The following is a 22,477-nucleotide window of genomic DNA, read 5'->3' as shown; positions in this document are numbered from 1 at the left end:
TTGTTTTTCGGGTTCTGATGCTAATAGTCATACAACAAAAGCAAACTGTTTTTCTCCACTAAATACTAGTTAGTTCCGCATGATGCCTAAGTCATGTAGTACTCTATATGGAAACAATGATCGGCAAAGTTTTCTACCTCACTGATCTCTGGAGATTTAAACTGCAGATATCTCCAAATCCGAACCACTCATCTTTAGTATCTAGCAAATTGAAAACATTAGGTATTAGTTCTGATTTTGATCAAAATGTTTAAGTTTGCACCCTAGCGTAAAGGTTACCTCAGTGTATACAGGTCCTACACGGCCCTATATGCTTCAAACAACATTAAAATGCAGTTAAAATCAGACACTAACCTCCCATGTAGAGAGGCTTACATCTAGCAAGGGCTGGTTCATCCTTCTGTTGCATTACACTAGGAAAAGGTAGAGGTAGAAAGTTTTAAAACACAAGAGGCCTCATTTAGATGTTGACACTTTTTTCCCCAAATGGAAACAGCTTGTCACAAAAATATCATACTTATGTGTGAATGTTGTATCACATGCATTTCAAGATGCATCCAGCACAAAACAAATTTATTTCTACATCAGGTGTACAAGTATATACACTTATACAAACAATAGCATAGAGGTGCAGCTTCATAGTGTTAATTATGAAGGTAAAAGTCACATTACCATAGTTCTATACAACATAATGCCATGAAGTCGGGGAGTGAGAGATCGTGTCACTGGAACTATGTATCTACTTTGAAGTCCAGGAAGGAGTCGGTCCGGCTATATCAGAAGGGAGCAATAAGAACACAGGCAGAGTGAGTTACATTTTGACGGACTTCTGTGATTCAGGTGACTGGGTGATTTCCTTAGATTCATTTCATATAAATCTAAGGAGGAGTCTACATCTTTGGATATCACTATTCATTCATTTTTATCTACAGTGAGTTGAGATCTTACAGCCAGTGTCTCAATCTGGATGTGCTTACATATTTATGAACTGGATCTAATAAGTGATGGCCACACTTTTATTTCTGGTTGCGCATTACAATGTCTAATTGATTTTAATTTACAGCCGTGGTTGTTTATATTTTCCAGTACTGGATTCCATATCTACGTGGTATACTTGTGATTTATTGATTTCTCACACTGGTTTAATATTGTGTAGTGTTTTTTGGCATATGTCAAATTTCGGTGTTGAATCTATATAAATATTTTTGTATATTAATGTTCAGTGCCTCTTCTTATATCTCAAGAGAACACCTATGTGAATAAGGACTACTTTTCGTGCTCATCTAGCAGCGCAACCCTTATGTTCTGGTTGTTTGTGTCCATGACTATTATTGGTGGTTGTCAACAATCCACAACGGGTGTGCAGCAGCTGAGGAGCCTAATTGCTAGGAGCGTCTCCTTTTTATATATATATATATATATATATATATATATATATATATATATATATTTCTATATTTTTATATATATTTACACATCTTTATACGTTTATTTTTATTATATTATTATTATTATTACTCTTTCCCTTCATCTCTCCATCAACACTTTTGAGTCATCCCGAGGTGTTCTCTAGTGTGCGCCAATTAACCCCTAGTGGGCTATATATAATGTCATGAAGTGTCATATGCGCAAGAGAGAATAATATCTTGACAGTGTTAACTCTCCATATAAAATGTTATTAAATACACTCCTCCCCCACATCTGTCATTTACCCCTTTAGAAATCCAGTAGGAATATTCTTTACTGCAAAGGTCCAATAAGAAATGTGAATTGATGGGTACAACTTAACATAAAATAGCTAATAAAGTAAGTAAAACTAGTTAGTACTGGCAACTGTATTTTAGATTCTAGTTCCCTAAGTAGCTATTTCGCAAATATTTTCTACTCTAATATTTCTCATCACCTCTCAGGAGAAAGTCTAAGTGTCAGCCTTGCTTGATACTGGGGCTTCAGGAAATTGTATCCCCTCTTCTCTTATTTTCATGTATAAGATACTCACTAAGGCTCTGCCATGTGCCATCTCCATAATCTTCATAGATAGTAATAAGATGTCAGAGGGTACTATTTCTCTCTGAAACCTACCCATTCTTATGCAAAATCGGAACTTTACAGCAGGAGCAGAACTCTTTTTATGTTTTTTCAAAGGCTATAAGTTCCATTATCTTAGGGTCACCATGGTTATAATCACAAACTCCTGTTCTGGATTGGCACACTGGTTAGGTCCTTTTTTGGGTATTGAAATGCCACCTGAAATGTTTGCAAAAAGAGTTTTCTTGCCCATCTATTTCCGTGTGTTCTTCAGACACAGAGATTCTTTTACCCTTTCAATATTTGTCCTTCTTGGTCTTCAGTACAGACAGATATGAGACACTACTCCCCCATAGGGAGTGGGATTGTCCCATCAGTCTCCTACCTGGCAAAACACACCCAGAGGTCGTGCCTACCCTTTATTCTTAGCAGATTTCGGAGTATATACAAGAAAATCTGGAACAGGTGTTCATACAGAAGTCCTCTTCGCCTGCTGGTGCCATGTTCTGCTTTGTAAAGAAGAAAGACAGGTGTTCCCATCCTTGCATTGATTTTTGAGGTCTCAATAATATCACCATCAAGAATAGGTACCCCCTTCCACTCATCTCTGAATTATTAAATCAAATCAAGACTGCCACCATTTTTACTAAACTGGATCTCCATGGAGCTTATAACCTCATTCATATTAAGTGAGGCGATGAATGGAAAACAGTCTTCAACACTAGAGATGGCCACTATGAGCACCTAGTAATGTCATTTGGCCTTTGTAATGACCCAGCAGTTTTCCTAAGTTTTATCAATTAAATTTTCAGAAACTTATTATATCAATTTGTTCTGATATATTTAGATTGTCTAAATAATTTAATTTCTCTGCAAACAGCTTAACGCCTTAACGCACGGTAGGCTAGATGATCTCTCTTCCTTTCTTGTTTCTACCTCCAGATTACCTTCAGACTAGGCCCCAAAAACAGTGAGATGAATGCATTTTCCTGCTCTTTTTCAGACAAAGATTCTTGTTCTACCCTTAAAACTATATTAGAAGCCAATAGCCTTATAATCACAACAACCATTGATACCGCTAAAATTCATCCATGCCTAATCTTCATCCTAAACTTCATAATTGGGCTCATATTTCACATTTTTCTGAGCATGCTGGCATCAAGAAAACCATAGAATCAATTTCCAGGAGCTATTGGTGGATTAAGGATTTTGGATCTGCTTGTACTGTGTGTGCTCAGCATTCAGTGCATTCTGGAGCCCTGCTGGACCTTTGTTATCTTTACACATCCCAGATAAACCTTGGAATCAATTATCTATGGACTTCATCACTGACCTCCTTCCATCCAAGGGGCAAAATACAATATGGATTGTGGTCCGGCTTTACTCCCCTCAAGGGTCTTCCATCAGCTCCTAACTTGGCCTCCATCTTTAGCCTCCATATTTTCCACAGTTGTCCATTAGAAATTGTTTCTGATCAGGAAACTCAATTCATAACTAAATTTTGTCGCGCACTGTGTAAGAGTATCGCTGTAAAATAATTTTTTCTACTACATACCATCCTCAGCCTAATGAGCAGATCAAAGAGTGAATCAGGAACTCAAAAATACCTAACAATGTATATTTCTGCGAGTCAAGATAATTGGGTGGATCTTAGGCCTTGGTCAGAATTCACCCACAACAATATTTATCATGAGGCTTCCTCTATGTCACGCTATGTCATCTACTTCACTCAATATGGGTATCTCCAACCTCTACCTACTCTACTTTTGCTCCCTCACTCAGATGGTCTGATAGTTCAGACACTTCTTTGGAAATTCACAGATATCTGAGCTTGGGTCAGGTCCAGTCTTGAAAGAGTTTATTACAAGATCTTTGCTGACAGGAACAGACGCAAGACCCCAAGGTTGAAACTTGGAGATAGTGTGGCCAACAATTTGAGATTATATTTGACTTTTTAAAATTTTGCGAACGGTCAATCCAGTGGCCTTCAGATTTGAGTTAACACCATTTCACCACATCCAAAAAATTTTACACGTATCTCGGCTGAAGCGCTTAATGATCAGTTGCTTTTCTTCTTCTTGTTTACCTCCTTCTCCCACTGTATTTCAAGCAAGAAGAATTTTTGGTAAAATTGAATTTGTGAAATCTTCAGTGGCATCCTGTATTTTCTGGTGGATTGGAAAGGATATGGCCAAAAGGAATGCTCTTGGATAAAAAATTATCTGATGTCCATGATACTAGTTTTATCAATGACTACCAAAAGACAAATACCTTTTGTGTGTGTGGGAGGGTGGTACTGTCACATACGAGTGCCATGTTTTTTATGTACCAGTCTTAGCACTGGGTGTTTTCATTTAGGCCTGCATCCTCTGCTTCAAGCAACTCTTAATTTCTCTTAATTTGTAGTCATGTGGTCTCTTGCTTCACTTCCTGGTTCATTTAAACTGTGTACTCCTGTTACAACTGACATCACTTCCTAGTTTTAGGCATGTGCTTCCTGACACATGACACAGCCTCTCAGCTATTTAACCCCAACGCTATGCAGTAATCACAGGCAGAGTATTAGGTCTTACCTGCTCTAGCTTTCCCTGCTGTTTGCTGCAGTTTAATCATTCTGTGGATTGTCTTCATTTTGCCTCTTGTTTTGAACCTGTGCCTTTGACCTCGACTTTAGCTCATCTCTCGTTTGGAACCTGTGCATGTGACCTAAACCTTCAGCTTGTTTCTGATGCGGCTTTTCCCTGCTGATTTGGGACCTCCCTCTTGATATCATTCCACAGTTTGTCACATCAGGTGGAAAATAGAAGGCCACCACTTGTATGCTCCTGACAGCAAAGTCCATACCACTTTGTGATGGTTCCTGGAGAAAACCAGGGGACTTGTTAGACCCCACTCCTTGACTCTGACAGTGTCAACCCTGTATGATGAACAGGAATTCTATTCCCTCAGTTTGTACACTGGTGAGATAGATGTCCAAGGCTCACGACTTATGTCACAGAATGTAAGTGAAATTTTTATTTTTTAATCATTAAAAGATTCACATGTTCTATTGGGGGCCTTCTGTTTTCCATATCTAGTGTATTTGATTTTTACTTACTACACTGTTCGGGAGGGGAATGGTACCTCTCTGCTGATAGCATAGAAGGCATTAGCAACATTCCAAGGCCCAGATGAAAACCTTTATGGGCAGGATCGGCTTTTACCACTACTGGATTCTAACATATGATTCACTTGTCAAACACTTTCAGGTTTTGACTGATATGAATATTCCACCACCTTTACACTGGGATACAAAAGCAGAAGAAGCTTTTATACCAATCAAACAGACAATTTCTTCAGCACCTACTCTGGATTTTCATAAAATACTAAACCTTTCCCTCATCACAGTCGTTGCTTTAGGGCAGTGTTTCTTAGCTCCAGTCCTCACGCATCTCCAACAGTTTAAGCTTTCAGGATTTCTTTAATCAGAAGTTACTAAGTCTACTTTGCTGTATTAATAATTGTCCTTCCTGTTTTCACAGACAGAAATCCTCAAAACATGAGCTGTTGAGGTATGTGAAGAGTGGAGTAAAGAATCACTGCTTTAGAGTTATTTGCCATGGACACAAAAACCTCCCAATTGCACATTGCTGTGTTTGATTCAGTATCCTTTGGTTTCCCAAACTGAATAATCAAATATGAATTTCTTTACTGTCTTATGAAAACATCACTCTCACCCAAGTGTACAGTGTTGATCCCTGCTTCCCTCTTACTTTCACCTACTGAGGGATATACTCCTCATTGCTGGGCACAACACAACTTTCTATGCTACATATAGATTTGCAAGACACATCTTTATACAAACCTGATTTCATATTCTATCTAGATGAGTCTTGTCTTAGAAATAACATAGGGACATTAGTTGCTGGATATTTTTGTTTGGTCACAACATGAAGTAATTGAAAGTGGCCATTTGCCATTTGTTTACTTAGCCAAGTTGCTCAGTAAATGAATTTCACAAGAGGATGCACAGGGATTGTTTAGGGAAAAGTTGAAAATATTTACACTGACTTTTGGTGTGCATTTGATGTAATACATAATTTTGACCAACTATGGAAACAAAGTTGGTTCCTCATTTCAGGGCTGCAAATCAAACATGGTTCTTATGTTGCTCAATTTCTAGAGAGGAATTTCTATTGTCTTCTGCTGTTATTATTAAATGTATTGCAATCTTTAAAGCACACAATTATGTCTCCAAATTAGATGCATTGGCTCACTCCACTGCAAAAATTGTGTCTCTATCTCACACAATTAACCAACAGTTGATTTTACAACCATTCTCTTACCTTGCCACATTAGAGAATCCTTCTAGACTCCCAAATGAAGACCCTGAGTGAAAAGGCTAAATGGAGATTTTATTGTTGCATATTGCAGTCTGCTCACTTGCTACACTCATATAAGGCTATTGCTAAGTATTGCTTGCATGCGCCAGGGAGTATGACTTAACTGGTGAATCATGATTGATTTGCTTAAAATTATATATCTTTTGCTAAACAGTATTGTAATTTTTGTACTTATCAAGCATATAATGTGGCTAAAGGATGAAAAGACAAAAAAAAACAGCACTTCCATCACATTGGTGACATTTTGTAAATATTCAAGTTAATTTTATTCAAATCAAGAATGTTCTCCATGTGGCTTAAAGCTTACCTATTTGTAAAAGCAGATACAATCACTGTCAGCAAAAGAATGTTTAAATAGTTTTATGCAAAGTTAAGATACCTTTGACCATCAGCTCAGACTGAGGTATCCTACTTACTGGCAAGGAAACCAATAAATATAAGGAGCTAGAGATAAAACAGAAATAACATCCACATGCTTCAAGTCAGGTAAAGAGAAAGAATGGTATCTTGAAAAATCAAGGTTGCTAAAATTTGTAAAGAAACAGGTCTTAATGCACTCATGAACATGAGATCCACCAACAACAGAAAACTGGTTGTACAAATGACATCTACCCATATAACCTCTATCCAGATTTGACCTTCAATAGATTGATGAACTGAACTGAATTTTTTAAAGATCTTAATAAAATGTATTAAGATTTAAGGTTTTTCATGTGCAAGCTGCATTCCCTCGAGAACAGTGTCATTTGATCCAGCCAGGTGATTGTGTAAATGTGAAGGTGCACCAGAGGAAGTCCTCCTTGGAACCCAGGTGGAAAGGCCCATATCACATATTGTGAATCATACAGTTCCCAAGCTCCAGGATTAGATACGTGGATCAACACATCACATGAAAACAATTGCTTTAAACCCAGACAAGAATCCTGACATTAAGCTAGTTTTAGAACAAAGGATTATGTGTAATCAAATATGTCATCTTATGTGTAGAGAATACAAAATGGTCTTTTTATATTCAAGACGGTCAAGTAAAGTTCAACTCTTGATATGTTTGACACTTGTGTAGTCACCAAGAAAGAAAAAAAATAGAGATATACATATGTAATAAAATTAGGGATGGGAGTGTATCCTATAGTTTACATGAGGAATCTATGTTAGTGTAAATGCTCACCCCCTTGTATGTACCTGATTTGTAAAATAAAACTTAACTATGGTCATTTTACTTTATAGAAAACTCCAGTTCTTGATGTCTTCAATAATATGCAGTATCAAAGCTTAATGGAGTTAATTTAAAGAACTCAAAAGATAATTGGTTGGAGAGAGTGAATTTTTAAGGACACTCCTTGATATGCAGCCATTTTCTTACTTTTCTTAGAATAGGACCCATTTTGCGCCTTCAAATGACACTTCAGCGAAGAATCACATTTCCAGATACACTCAAGCAATGTAAAAGAAATTCAAGACACACAAACCTACCACATGTATTAAAGACAATCCAGATATTTCCTCACCCTCATAATTAAGGCAATAAATGATACTATACTGGAAAATATTTAAGGAGAAAAACAGAAGTATATTTTATTGAAAGGTGTAGGAAGGTGACCTTGATGTGACATTTACACTTTTCTATTGGAGATTTTCCCGATTTCCTTCACACGCCCATGTTGTGGGAGCGTCTTCAGAGAGCAGAAGATAAGCATGCACATTGAACCATGGTGAGCAAACCATCCAGAAGTACCAGCAGAAAAGCCTTGTGGTTTGTAGTTCACATCGGGTGCATTATGTAAATGATCCTCTATCTTCTTCTCCAAACAGATGATGTACAATGTGTACTGCATCATAGATTACTTATTTTGGATCTGTTTATTTTCTGTGCTTTAGAAAATACTACTGTGTCCAACCCCTATAAATGGAACTTTTATTTTCACCCATAATACCCCATTTAGGAATAGTTTTATTTTTTTATATAAACTTTGTGCATATATGTATTACATTCATATAGTATCCAGTTAAAACTACAATGGATTTTTGGCAGTGTGCCTTCCACATTACAATATTCTGGTTACCCATGGAAAAGTTACAATTAAAATAATAATAATTAATAACAATAATAATATTAATAAAAATCTCCCTATAAAAAAACTGTGATAACTAGTGATAAAATGTAACAATATACTACTTAAAAGAACACATATGTATGAACATTTGTAAAATAAAGCTTCTACAGATATGAAGGAAACATATATTTTTTCTCTATTAGTATGTATTAGACCTTAAGTTGTCAATACTTGTCAATACTTGACACTGGTCTCTGACTAACATATTTAAACTTGTAGAAACTGGCTATTCTCTAGCTAAATGTAGGTACATGTAAGAAAAAAAATTCTGAAATTATCTTACAACAGCAGTATGGCATTGGTGTGTATATATATATATATATATATATATATATATATATATTTATTTATTTCGGTGGGTTTACAAAAATATTTTAGACCATGTACATGTTAAACCAAAACAACTGTACTATGGCACAACACATTACAGAGCAGAGACTGTAGCCTGGGAAATATGTATGCCAACCCATGGATAATTTGACACAGTTCATAAGGTCAATGTTATTGGAGCCAATTTGTAGCTTGTAGAGCAGTGGGTTATCACTGTGGGAGGTGGGTGGGTGTCTTATGAGGTCCAAGGGTACATTAGTTGCATTTCCTTGTATTATCAGATTCAGATACAGATTGACATTTGCTGTATATAGTTTAGCAGGATGGGTTCATTTCTAGCCTAGGTAACAATAAATATCATACATGGCAAGTATAGCCTTCCCCATACGCATGACTGAACTGTGTTACCTTTTGTGGGTCTACTGGTCAGGTAGTTCCACACAGGGCTTGTCCTTAAAGAAAAGAAACCATTTAAGGTGGTCCCGGGTCTTGCAGTAGTTGAGGTCTGGGTAGTAATTGCAGGCAGTGAGCGCTCATCCATCAGCTAAACAGCAGCCCAAGCAGAAAACATGCAAGGGCCAAGGGACTGCACATCTACCAATCAATCTTCTCCTGGTACACCATTACCACCTTCTTCCTAAGCATCTACAGCAGCAGCCAAAATGTATCCCCCTGTTTCTCTTCTCATATATAACCATTATACAATGTTAATACAATTTATAACATAGGGAGGCATTTAGCTGGCAATCTGCAGAGAAAGGATGCAAGCAGAGTAACACATTTGTACATCAGTGCACCTTGTTTAAAGATAAATAGGTGGAGGACATATGTGTGACACAATAATGGTCTGTTTAACTTACATGGTTTGAAAGTGCCTTTTCCTAGTGCTACAAGCCCTATCTCCAGTAAGAGTAATCAAACAGAAGCAGTTGGTGAGAACTCCCTTTTAAAGGGAAGGTGGGAGTGTCACCTTCCCATCAAGCTAGGGATATGGGAGGAGTATTAGGTTTAAAAACCTGTTTATTTCATTGTGCAGTGTAACCGATGTTAGAAAAGCTGGCCGGTTTCTAGAGATCTGGTCTCTGTTTACTTAGTGTTTAGAGTCTCAATATACTGTATGGAATCTTTATGTTGTCAAGTACTTTACCATCCTGACATTGAAACAAAGTAAAAAGATAGAAGTTACTTGCGTGTGTTTCCCCAGAAGTGTGCTCTTACCACAAATGATACAATGCAGACTCTACTTCTGTTTTATGCTATATAGTAAAGTGGTCCCTACTGTTATCCATTATATATGTACAGCATCTTCTGATATATATTATATAATCCAGAGCCCCTCCGCATAGCCAGAGTCCTGATCAGATCTCAGAGATGTGGTCTCAGAAGGACGAAAGGTGAACCTGGTGCTCCACGCGGGCTATGCAGAATCCAGGCTGCATTGAGCTGAGTGCTCTCTCCATAGAGGAAATATGATCTGATTGTGTGTGGGGGTAGGGAGATTTTGGCAACAGGAACACCCCCACCCCCTTACAAACATGCCTCCCCAATAGCAATATCAAAAATGTGTCGTTTATTTGAAGTTTGAAATTGTGATAGGGTTATAAATGCAAGTTTTTCTTACTTTTTCATTTTTTTCTCTATTATTTTCGTTTTTAACTTGAGAAGATCCTGGTTTGATTGATTATTCTGTCATTTTGCAGAAATAAAGGATTCAGTGTAAACTGGATCTGATAGATCTGCTTCTATTACATCAGACCTTTTTGTATCTAATAGTACTAGCAGGCAGCAGAGACCTCATATAGTTGTCTACTACACTACCCCGGGACTACCCCCTGCTGGGTGAAGTTCTTGTAATCACCACTTCATATCTACTGTTTTAAAACAGCAGTACAGATTGAAGTAGCCACTGCACTGTCATATAAATATGGCATGTTGATGATTGCAGGTTAAATACAAATCTCATTTTCATATGTTTGTGCAAATCAAAGAACTGGCACTAATGGTGTTTCTGACCTGTAGGCTGTAACTCTAAATAAATAATGGAAATTACAATTGCAGGGGATTGAAATCCACCTAAATCTCATACTAATTAGTAAATTTAGGCTTTCAATCATTCAACATACTTTAGCAATGTAGAGCAGATAACCAAGAACTATCATGGATTTACTGAAACTTTAGGTTGGGAAGCTGATGAGTTAAAACTGAGAGATGCACACAGTTAAAAGACATGTAATTACAATGGAGACTTTCCAGCGATCATACCCTTCACTGCCGATGCATAGTGAGACCTCTTTTGGTAGTCTAGCGTCATATATGAAGTTCACAATATAAATAGGAGACAAAACAGTAAATATAAACAAACTAAGCAAGTCTTTTTTTAATTGAGTCAATTGCATTATTTAATTATATTTATCTTTATGCTTTCAAAAACAAAATATTTTTAAAATATTAAATAAAGTTTGTTAAAAAATATTCTTAAAGAACTTGTGAGGCATCTTTGAGTGAGTTTGTCTTATTTGTACTCATTTGATAATACCGAGAAATATAAATTACTTTTAAACAAAGAGTTTGTCAGGTGAAATGTGTCATTATTGACAACCGTCACAATCATGTCAATGCTTTACCCTGTAATCTGGCCATTCTTGTGGCACTTGCATTGCAATTCTGGTTTCTATGTAACCAGTATATTAGTATGAAACAGGGTAAATAACAATGCAGTTCGCCATAATATCAACTACTAATGTAGTGTTTACTTCTTAATTCTTCATATTCTTATACTTCTGCATCAAAATTAGTAAAATGTATTGACAGTGACAAAGGGCTATTAGCTGAGGAAACATGTGACACATATTAATATTTTAAGTTACATACTCAGGCATTCAGAGGTAAACAAAATGTAACTAAGGAGCCTGTAGAAAGATGGTTTTGCTAGCAGGATGGAAGTTATTCTTAACTGTCAGGGTGGTTAGACTGTGAAATTCCCTACCATGGAAGGTAGTGATTTCCTATTCATTGACTGTATTTAAAAAAGGATTGTATGCCTTTCTTGTAAAAATAAAATTGTATATGTGGCTACTAGAGGACATTATAGAGGAGATTGATCCACAAAATGAGTCTGATTGGCAGTTATATATTTCTTAAGTTAATTTGGTAACTGCTCACTGTGGGGTCTGGGGGATTTGTTTTGTATTGCTCTGGATCAACACAAATAGAATTTATAAACATTAATGGACCTTTGTCTTTTTTCAACCTTACTATATAATTATAATAACCAAACATAAGCATGTCACTTTGCAACCTTTTACAAATAAGGCCAAGTTTTCAGTTGTGGTTTTACATATTTTCTTTGCAGTAGATACACTGTAGTAACTAGGCCAAAATGTACCTTCAGTACTACGTGTCATAATGAGGTTCATACAATGCAGAATTTCATAAAATATTGTAGTTTGTGAAATTCTCATCCTTCTCCAGAAGAGACAAGAACACACATACCAGATCTTATCTATGAATGCAAAAAAAGGAGAGTGACCTCTACCCTTTGCTTGGATGTCGGAACAGCTTTGTTTATGTAGACAATTAATTTAGACATTCGTTGCAACTCACTAAATGAATGAATGAACTGATAATTTAACAATGACCACTAAACATTGTGCCCTGTTAGCAGCAATATGTGTATTTAGCTGTACAGCTCACTTTTTTTTAAATACACAAACATATCAAAATGTTAATAGTTATATCTCTTTCTTTGCTTTCGGTATACATAACATAGTACCACCCATTTTGAGATAAACTAATATGGCAGAACCCAAACTACAAAAGCTGAACTGATGTATATCAGTATAAAATACCCATGTCTCTTACACTGAGGTTTAATGTTTATTTTTAAAAAAAACTATGTGTGTTTACTTTCTTGTTAAGCAGAGAACATGCATTGTAAAACACAATATGCTCCAATCAGAATCTTATTTTTGGGATACCAAGCACTGCATAAAAATGACTATTTAAAGTAATACAATATTAAAGCAGCAACCACAAGAAAAAAATAGGTTTTTTTAACATAAATCACAGTAGCAGGCTATAAGAAGAATGATGGTAATTACCATTTTCCTTGGTTTGTTTCTTCAATCTGCTATTAATGATTTATAATTCTGCAGGGTTTGCACAGTGTCATGCAACTTCCATGGCACATGATATAATGAGCAGTGAGGCTTTGGAATGCCCCTTAAACTCAATCTGCTCTATGCACTGCAACACTCTCCCCTTCTTCTCCCCCACTGCTATCACAACATACAAAAAGATGCCTTTAATCCACAGTTGTTTTCAGATGCATGCTTAAAAGATACTTGCTATCTAGAGAAAAATAAACGTAAATGTGAGATTGCTGCTTTAAAGTACATACTTAGTGGAGTGTTGTAATATTTTAGATAATGAAGCAGAGTCTTATCCTTTGAAAATAAAAGGTTGTAAGACTGTTTTCTGTAGTCGTTATCTATCTTATGGTATTTTTATTCCTTGGTTCCATCCAGTGAATATATAGTTATATATTAATTGTCTCAAGTCATTAAAATGTTCAACAGTACTAGTCTGATCATCTAAACCATTTTAACTGTTTTAACCACCTTTCATAACCATCAGTGGCACTTTCTTCAGATAGTAAATGACAAGTTGTACATTTTTATTTCATTGAAGACTTAGGGCTAGATTTACTAAATTGCGGTTTGAAAAAATGGAGATGTTGCCTATAGCAACCAATCAGATTCTAGTTGTCATTTATCTAGTACTTTCTACAACATGACAGCTAGAATCTGATTGGTTGCTATAGGCAACATCTCCACTTCTTCAAACCCGCAGTTTAATAATTATACCCCTTGATGTCCGCTACACATCTACTGACAAACTAGACACCTGAGTAGCTGAGATGCCTTGAATTGTTGGCACTGTATATGTAAGCGGCGTCATCTACTTTTCATTGTGTTTTTTTTGCTATTTGTATTCACCTTATTAATTGTCAACTTCTTATCAAAGAAATGGTGATTTTATACTCAAAATACAGCAGTGTAAAGTATGTCTCAATTTGAATATAGACAAGAATAAGAAACTGAAATATAAAATAGTCCTCTTCATTAACAATCTCAACACTTTTATACAAGGCCGTAACATTTGCTTTATTGATATCTGATACTCTCTTTTCCCCAGTACCCAAAACCACTTATTTCTAGTCCATTTTATTTGAAGGTGTATTGGGAGAAAGCCTGGGGTGGTACAATGGGTTTTGTTTTCTTGAGGGGTGTGGGGCAGTAGATTTAGTCCACGAAGAAGTCAAACGCACGGCTCAGCGTTCAAAAAACCAAGACAACACCACACAAACCAGAATAGAAATAACCTTGATCTTTAAGAGGGCATAGAGGAAATTGAAGGGCAATGAGAATAAGGGAGGGGAGAGCATAACCAAGGCCAGTCTTGTTAGCCCTCTTTCCAAAATATTTTACCAAGTCTCTAAATATGGTTTTCTCAACACACTACCATCCTCTCCCCTCAATGGCTCCATGTTGTTTAAGGATTATAGTTGATTGATCTTAAGTGACCATCTCTCCTAATTTCAAATTGTTTGTCCATGGAAAGAGATCTCCATACTACACCCCTTATCTGGTACTGCCACCTTTGGCAGCAACAATGTTCTAGGAGGTTAATTGTTTATCTGTAATCATTTTAAAGAGTTTCCAACACAAGAGGTCAGTGGAAATCTTGGTGTTTTCTCCTCAAGAAGACACAAGTAGAAAGAGAAATAGGAGTGAGAAAGAGATGTATTTGATTTTTTATGGTTAAAGATAAAGTTTAGGTTGGGAACACTGGGAACAGTATTGTTAAAAAGTAGAGGCATCTCTTGTTCTTAGCAGTTTCATCAGATGATCAGCTTACTGTCAATTAGTAGAAGTCTGGCGGGTGTTCATCCACTGTTCGGTGATTTGATGAGCAGTGGATATGTCCATGTATGTTTCCTTAGTTACTGTAGATACAGTACAGTAGGTTGGCTAATTTTTGACATTCAAATGGCTGACCAAAGGTTAATGTCTGGATAACCCTTAGTTGGGTTTTTAACGGTTGGCAGTTGTTTAAGCAGTGGATTGGTTGATTAAGGTGACAGCCAACTGTTGACCTGGGGCTTAATCACTGTTGCTTAGTCAATAATTGGTCACAGCATGGGGTCAGTCTGGTATCTCCATTGAATGGTTGGTTTGATGTTGCCAACCATACTCCCACATTTGGGAGAGTCCATTTGAAGCTCTCACACATAATACTCCTTGTCCTTATTTTTCTTACTCTTACCAACTGTTTTGGTTGCAGGTGCAGTCTTTTCTTTAACCACAGCACCATTACTCTGGGCGGAGTTGCTGATGTAGTTCCGGCTTTGGTCCACCTGGTAGGACCCCTCATCCCTGTTTCTGTACTTGTACATTGCGTAGAGGAGAATAAGAATGCAAAGTGCAGCTGCTGCCACGATTCCTACAACCATTCCTGTTGTGCTGCTGGACTCCCTGATAACTTCCACTGCTCCGGGGGACCCTTTCTCCCCTGAGCCCGTAGGATTTGCTGTAGGGAAATTGTGGAAATTAGGGGAAGAAGTTATAGGTGGAAGCCTCTGCTTGTTCAGCTTGTCTAGCTGGAAAGAGGTAGGGATATGGGGGTATTGGTCTATGTTGGGTTTTGGGGGTTCCCTGTTATTCATTTTGCCGGCAGGGATGTTCCGGACAGGGTCTGGGGATGTGGTGGAGGTGAGAAGGTCATAGGGGGAGGAAGTTGAACCTCCTGCCTTTGTATTTGGTCGAGAGCCAGAAGGTCTCCTTGCTGCACTATCTGATCTGGACAGCAAGGTTCTATCTGTTACCAATGGGAAACTGGTATAGAAGTCCTCATCATCAGTAGGAGGAAAACTTGATTCAAATACCTCCCCTGAGGCATAACCAGAGACCTCTATCCCTTCCTCGCAATCACTATCCTCTTGCTCAGAAGGGCATGGTGGCCTCAAGTTGGAAGGAACACTCAAGGAATCTTTGGTGGTGTCCAGAGTGAGGACAGTTCGATAAGTAGGGGGAGGAGGTACAAATGGGGAGCGGGTAGCAATGGGAGGGGTATCTAAGGAATCTTCGGTAATTATGGGTAATATTAACTCCCCTCCTGTAAACAAAGAAGAGAAAAACACACAGAAAACAGCAAAGAAAACTGTGTGAGTAAAAACCTCAGAAGGTCAACATATGATCAACACACTACTATCTTCTATCTCCCTTAGAATATCTAAGGCTACCAGTTTCGCAGTGTCATTACTAAACCCAAAATGTTCTAACATACAAAGACAGCTCTCTAATAAACACTTTGTGACATCATTATATTATGCTAAATCTCTCAAGTATACAACTGAATAAAGACTAATAAAACATAATTTCTTATCTACTCTTTATATTTATACCCTTCTCTTACTATTTCTTGACATTAAATTCCCTGTCAATATGCTACTGCTTCTTTTTTCTAGATTTCTCCTTATCACCTCTGCCGTATTGCCCATGCTTATTCAGTGACTATTTCTCACGCTGTATACAGTATTTCTTTTATACCCCATAGTGACCTGCCATATCTCACATAAATGTATTTGCTACTGATCCATACTAGAATTAAATCATAAAAATATTTAATTAAGCCTAATGTATTTCCTATGCCATAGGTTATTACCTTGATGTTTATTATTTCTTAGTTACTTATCTTTTCCTACACTACTTGTCTTTATCCCAGTGAAGCTGCATTTTTCTACTTTTATACCTCACACTAATTCCACCCTCTCTTAAATATAATAGTCCTTACTCCATGTCTGATTAATTAATTGTATTACTTTCATGTGTTCTTTTTCCCCAAATCTAGCAAAATGTCTGCCTGCTTCCTCATTGGTGTACTTTTTATTTTATTTTATTTTCTCACTATTTTCTATCTGTACTGGTGATTTTATAAAATTATTACTACTTCCTACATCATTTGTGCTTTCTTAAAATATTTTGTCCGTTCACTTTCCTTATAAATTTCCCACAATCTATCCTATATCTACATTAACAACTTTATATCTCCAACATGCCTCCCGCCCCTTCAAACTAACAATTCTCCCCCACCTATCTACAGTAAATTACTCTGTTTATTTCAGCTGTCCTGTTCTCATCAAATAAAATTGATTCAGAATATTTAGACAACTTACATCAAACAATTGGCCACATGTGATTTTAGCATGAAGACAAAAAAAAAAATTACAAAAGAAACTGTGAAACCTCTGGGTAAAAAAAAACACTTCTTCTTTTATTTACTTTACCGTTTCACGGTCATTTATTTTACTCAAACATCATATATAAAATATATTTTATTATTATCACTATTTAATTAGAACTTATTTCAGACTCAGTATAGCTTAATGAGTGTTCCTCCATAAGCTATGCTGTCCTTAAAAAGATGTAAAAAACGTAATGTCCTTGAACATTTAAACTGCATAGAGATTATGTTATAAAAATAAAAAAAAAACAAAGCAAAAAAGGAAACTATTAAATAGGGGTAAGGAAGACAGAAACACCCCAATATATAAATATGGCCTTTAATAACAAAACACAATATTTACTAACTTTTACCAATTTTATAGCAATTCATTAAAGTTTAAAAAATGTATCTCCTACATTATATATTTGGTTTGCACTTTTAGATCTGTAAACTAATGCTGGATTAACTACTCAATATAATTCTCTAAAGCATTGTATTTACATACAATACATTTTGATATATTAAAACTATGCTAAATGCCTTCCTTTCCTAACTCAACTGGCTAAGTTTAGACAGTTCGGTTTCCTTTTAATAAATATATTGTCCTCAGTTCCACATGCTTACGTGTGAGGCTAAATTACCTAGCAAATTACTGCTCCTGGATTAAACTGCCTGACCAGATTCTCTTCTAACTGAACAAAAGAAATGGGTTTGCGATTGCTAGGCCTTCATTTGTGGAAAAGCCACAAAGCCTAGGCTGAGGGCATCAAGGTGGCACCATAAGCCTAGGGCATCAAGTTATCATCCTGTTCACTTTTAACGTTATTAAAAATGAATTATTTAGATTTATCATATGTAATCAACATGTGTCTATGATCATACAGACACATTTTTATTATTTATCCATGGGCTAAAAATTAGGTCTCAAAATATTTTCATTTGTTTATTTTACACAAGTAGGACTTGGCAGTGGTTGGGGAATTGGAGTGCTGCAACATTGGGAGCAGTGTCTATAAGGGGCACAAAATATAAATCTGGGCATTGAAATTATACCCTATGTAATACAGATTGTCCAGTAAAGAAGGTGAATTTTGACTGATTTAATACTCAAGAAACTAAAAGTAGGAACAATAGCTGTAAACCAATCATTGAGCTGTCTGCTTTAGGACAGTCACAATGCTGCCCAACTGGGTTAGAGAATAACATGTAAAATATAGACAACAAAGTGCTGTTTTTTCTCTATTTTTAGTTTTAAAATGTACACACAAGCAAATTTACTCAACTTTTTGAAAAGATCTTGTAAATCTGTAAATCTAACGCAGCCACTCAATGATTTTGGAAAGCCCCACAATTACTTAAGGTAAGGAAATATTTCAGAAGCAGACTTAAATAAAACCCAAATTGAAATATTGGTAAATCCAAATAATACATTTTAGTGATATATGATTTAATACAATACTATTTTGTTTTTGTATCTCTAGTATTTGGTTAATACTTTAAACTAACTATGTTAAAAAAATATATATTATTTCCCAAGTGTCACCGTTTTATTAAAATTCCTTCCGAACACCTAATACAAGTAACTGAAATTCATTCTGGGTGAATTTCCAAAATGAAAAGCAGGAATAAATATATTAGTTATTGCCGACATGATTTGGTTATTTTAATAAATTGGCATTAGGCTGTCAACCCTACATACCTCTTCCTCGCAAACATAATCACTGCTAAAAGTATGTTCTCCCCTTAATTCTTCCTTGGTTGTAACGCAGCTTCACTAAAACACGTTTGACTATTTTACTTTAGCCCTTTATGTTAATCATTGAGATTTTATATAGCCTTAATTCACTTAACAAGTGTCTATATAGCTTCCGTATACTGTATATCACATTACTCCTACTCTCCTAAATGATCATCTTAATGTATTTAATAACAAAATGCCTTTCTAGATGTCTTTCTTTATTAGTAGTTATATACAGCTAAACATCTTGCTTCTTCACTGGTGCTATATATGTACATTTATCATAACATCTCCTTTTTCTAGTTATATTTCATGAGACTTAGTATTTGATTTTTTAGATTCTTGTCCACCTAATGAAGCAATAATTTCCTACATTTTACTAATTTTCCTTTTCACTATGCATCCTATCTACCAATGTCATAGTATTTCTAATTATCTTGCTAAATATTCCTTTACGTTTCAAAAGGTTCATCTGTCCGTCCTACTGCCCTACCATACTGTATAAGGTTAAAATGTGGTGGGGTGTAACATGAAAGGGTTGGAGCTTATAATCAGTACCAATGGCACACTATATAGAAAAGGTAACAATTGTGACCTGGCATAAAAGTTGCTATTTAGGGGATATTTATAAAAAAAACCTGTTAGTGCAGCATTTATAAATGGTATTTTTGTAAAACCATATTATAAATGCCCCCATATATATTGCATCATTGTACTGACCTCCATTCTCTTGTGATGCTCTAAAATCTTATATATACTTTTACACCTTAATATTTAATGCCTACACTCCCTAACACTATCTCAAACTTCCTAACACAATACAATATATACCTCATAAAGCATCTTATTATAAGTGTCTCACAATGCCTTATTAAAGTAGTGTGTATACAATTTGATATTCAAAAAACACATTTTTTTTTCTTCCTCCTCTATATAAACTGCTCTACACACCATGAGATATTGTATCTTTGATTTTTTTTATTTTAAAAAGTCAACCCATACTACCTTATCGCTATGTGATTATAAATATGAAAATACATATTTCTTCCCTAATTTCTCCTTGTCCCATCATCCTTTGCCATACGTGTTCCTATACATGAAAATTCTCCCGATATCTACTCTCTCTTATTCAAATAATCTGAGTACATTTGTGCAGTGTTTTCCTATTTTCTTACTGTAAATTGGTAGTATCTTTCATGTATTGTTCTACTGGTTAATACTGTGGTGAAATGTTACAGTTTAAGTCTTACCAGTGCTGGGCTCACATTCTTCCAAATCTTCATCATCACTGGGACACTCAGCTGAAGCTACAAGAAGATCATCAGAGTTCTAAAAAAGAAGATAAGGGATATTTGTTAAAATATAAAGTGTTTCATTGAGGAAATGTATCATTGTAAAACTACGGCAAACAGTGTAAATCTTAGGACATCATCATTTGTCATCAGAAAGAATCCTTCAATGGGTTTTCAATCACTTGTTCCGTTAGCCGCAATCCAGTATCTCTATTCTGTTTGACAAGCATGCTGGTGATATTCGTAGTTACAGCAAAAAACCTGACTCCCCTGCAGGTATATCTTCCAATCTAATGCTTTTCATCACAGATTGTGACTTTTTCAAAAGGTGTAATTTGTGCCTGAAGGAAGTTATTTTAAGTGTACCCGAATATTTGCAATGGAGTACATATTTGTCTGCTAAATGTCTCTGAGTGAAATAGCAAAGTCACCTGGAATCCATGCAAAACTTGAGCCTGGGGTTGAACCACCTTTACTAGTAACAATTTAATGACTGTAAGTAAACATACAAAATACACATATCACACTTATCTAGGGACAAACGAAGGTGCAGAGAAATTTTGAGTAGTTTTATAGCCTAACAGGCCATTTCGCAGAGGTTTGAGGTTCAATTGATATAATCTTTAAGTTCCCCTTTTGCTTCACTATTCAGCGTAATTTAAATCAACATAGTATTCATTAATTCAGACTTTGCAGAATTTATAGTTTATTAATAGAGGTGGGATGACGACAGTAATTCTGATGTGTGTAGTGTTTGAGGTAGGACTGGAAAAACTTGAAGCCAAGGTAAATATTTTACACAGTGCTCTTATTTGTCTTGGCAGCACTTCAAATAATTACAATCACATTTCATTAATTTAAAGGAGTGCACCTTGGTTTCACTGTTTTGCTCATCTCTACATCTATCTATCTATCTATCTATCTATCTATCTATCTATCTATCTATCTATCTATCTAGCCCTATTATTGTGTTTGAAAAAAATATTATAAGTTATTTCACCATTTAAAAAAAATCCCTTATTTAACGAATAGAACTTACTCTTAGGATTGCCAACAGCTCCATATAAATTGGGACCACCTGTCCCAGTCAAAGTAATGAAGAGGAAGAACACAGACTAGCTTCCTTTTTCATTTTTATATGAAGGCACTTATTATTAGAGATGGTCACTGATCCCCGTGTTTTAGTTTTGTTTTTGGTTTTGAAACTGGATTACCGTCGTGTTTTGGTTTTGGTTTTGCAAAACCGCCATTGCGTGTTTTGGTTTTGTTTTGCTATTTTGTTGGAAAATCAGTGTTTTTGGGCATAAAGTAACCAAATTTAGTGCTCCACCTGTTTCTTGTATAAGTAAGGTAATTCTAAAGCTAATAAATTAGGAAGAAAACAGTTTAATCCCTGGTAGGCCATCCTTAATTCTGCACACAAACCTGATTGTCTTCCTCTCCATCTTAGCCTATTGGCAATGCAGCCATTGTCTTTGGGTGTATATTACACCCTACACTTCTAGTTAAATATCTAAGAAATGGCCAAAGGCAGTTTGGTATCTGTCTGTATCAGCCCCCCCCCCCCCACACACACACTTGTAGTAAAATAGAAAAAAAAGCAGCCTTCATAGACTGTAGAACTAGAAATTCGAATATACAAAGAAATGGACAAAGGCAGTTTGGTATCTGTCTGCATCAGCCCCCTTCCCCCCCCATCCACTTGTAGAAAAATAGAAAAAAAGCAGCCTGCATAGACTGTAGAACTATAAATTAGAATATACAAAGAAATGGACAAAGGCAGTTTGGTATCTGTCTGCATCAGCCTCCCCCCCCCATCCACTTGTAGAAAAATACAAAAAAAGCAGCCTGCATAGACTGTAGAACTATAATATACAAAGAAATGGACAAAGGCAGTTTGGTATCTGTCTGCATCAGATCCCCTCTCCACTAGGAGTAAAATAGAAAACTATTCAGCCGTTATATAATCTAGAATATAAATAGAAATTGAGAAAGGCAATTTGGTATCTGTCTGCATCATAATCATCAACATCCTCATTAGCGCCCTCGTCGCCTACACAAATCTCCCCCTCATCCTCTTCTAATTCCAAAGTGGCATCCTCAATTTGTGTATCACCGGCTACACTCGGGCTGTTCAGGCACACATCAGCAGAGCTGCTGAAAAGGCCCCTCTTTATGGGTACACTAACAGAATGCTCACGATTAGACATCCCACTGTTGAATGGACTCTCCACAGGGATTGGTGTCATTTCTGATTCAGAGCAAACATTATCCTCTAATGCCTTACTGTTATCTTGCAGCTCGGCT

General features: G+C 36.2%; 1 protein-coding gene across 19 annotated transcripts in view; it reads right to left on the bottom strand.

The window, feature by feature from the left end:
• Positions 1–13,958: 13,958 nt before the first annotated feature.
• The window catches only part of NRXN2 (neurexin 2), a 725,960-nt gene continuing 717,441 nt past the window's right edge, over positions 13,959–22,477 (bottom strand). For 12 of the 19 annotated variants that reach the window (XM_075188775.1, XM_075188781.1, XM_075188779.1 and 9 more), the window contains 2 exons: positions 20,129–20,207; positions 13,959–16,030 (listed from right to left, as the gene is read on the bottom strand). In XM_075188775.1, coding sequence (XP_075044876.1) covers positions 15,141–16,030; positions 20,129–20,207 — 969 coding nt within the window. In that variant the 3' untranslated portion in view covers positions 13,959–15,140. The remainder of the gene's footprint in view (positions 16,031–20,128; positions 20,208–22,477) is intronic. The other 7 variants (XM_075188784.1, XM_075188786.1, XM_075188794.1 and 4 more) reach the window with 1 other exon arrangement.

Source organism: Mixophyes fleayi, chromosome 10 (assembly GCF_038048845.1).
Source record: "Mixophyes fleayi isolate aMixFle1 chromosome 10, aMixFle1.hap1, whole genome shotgun sequence".
Lineage (NCBI taxonomy): Eukaryota > Metazoa > Chordata > Amphibia > Anura > Limnodynastidae > Mixophyes > Mixophyes fleayi.
This window is presented reverse-complemented; position numbering and strand designations above follow the sequence as displayed.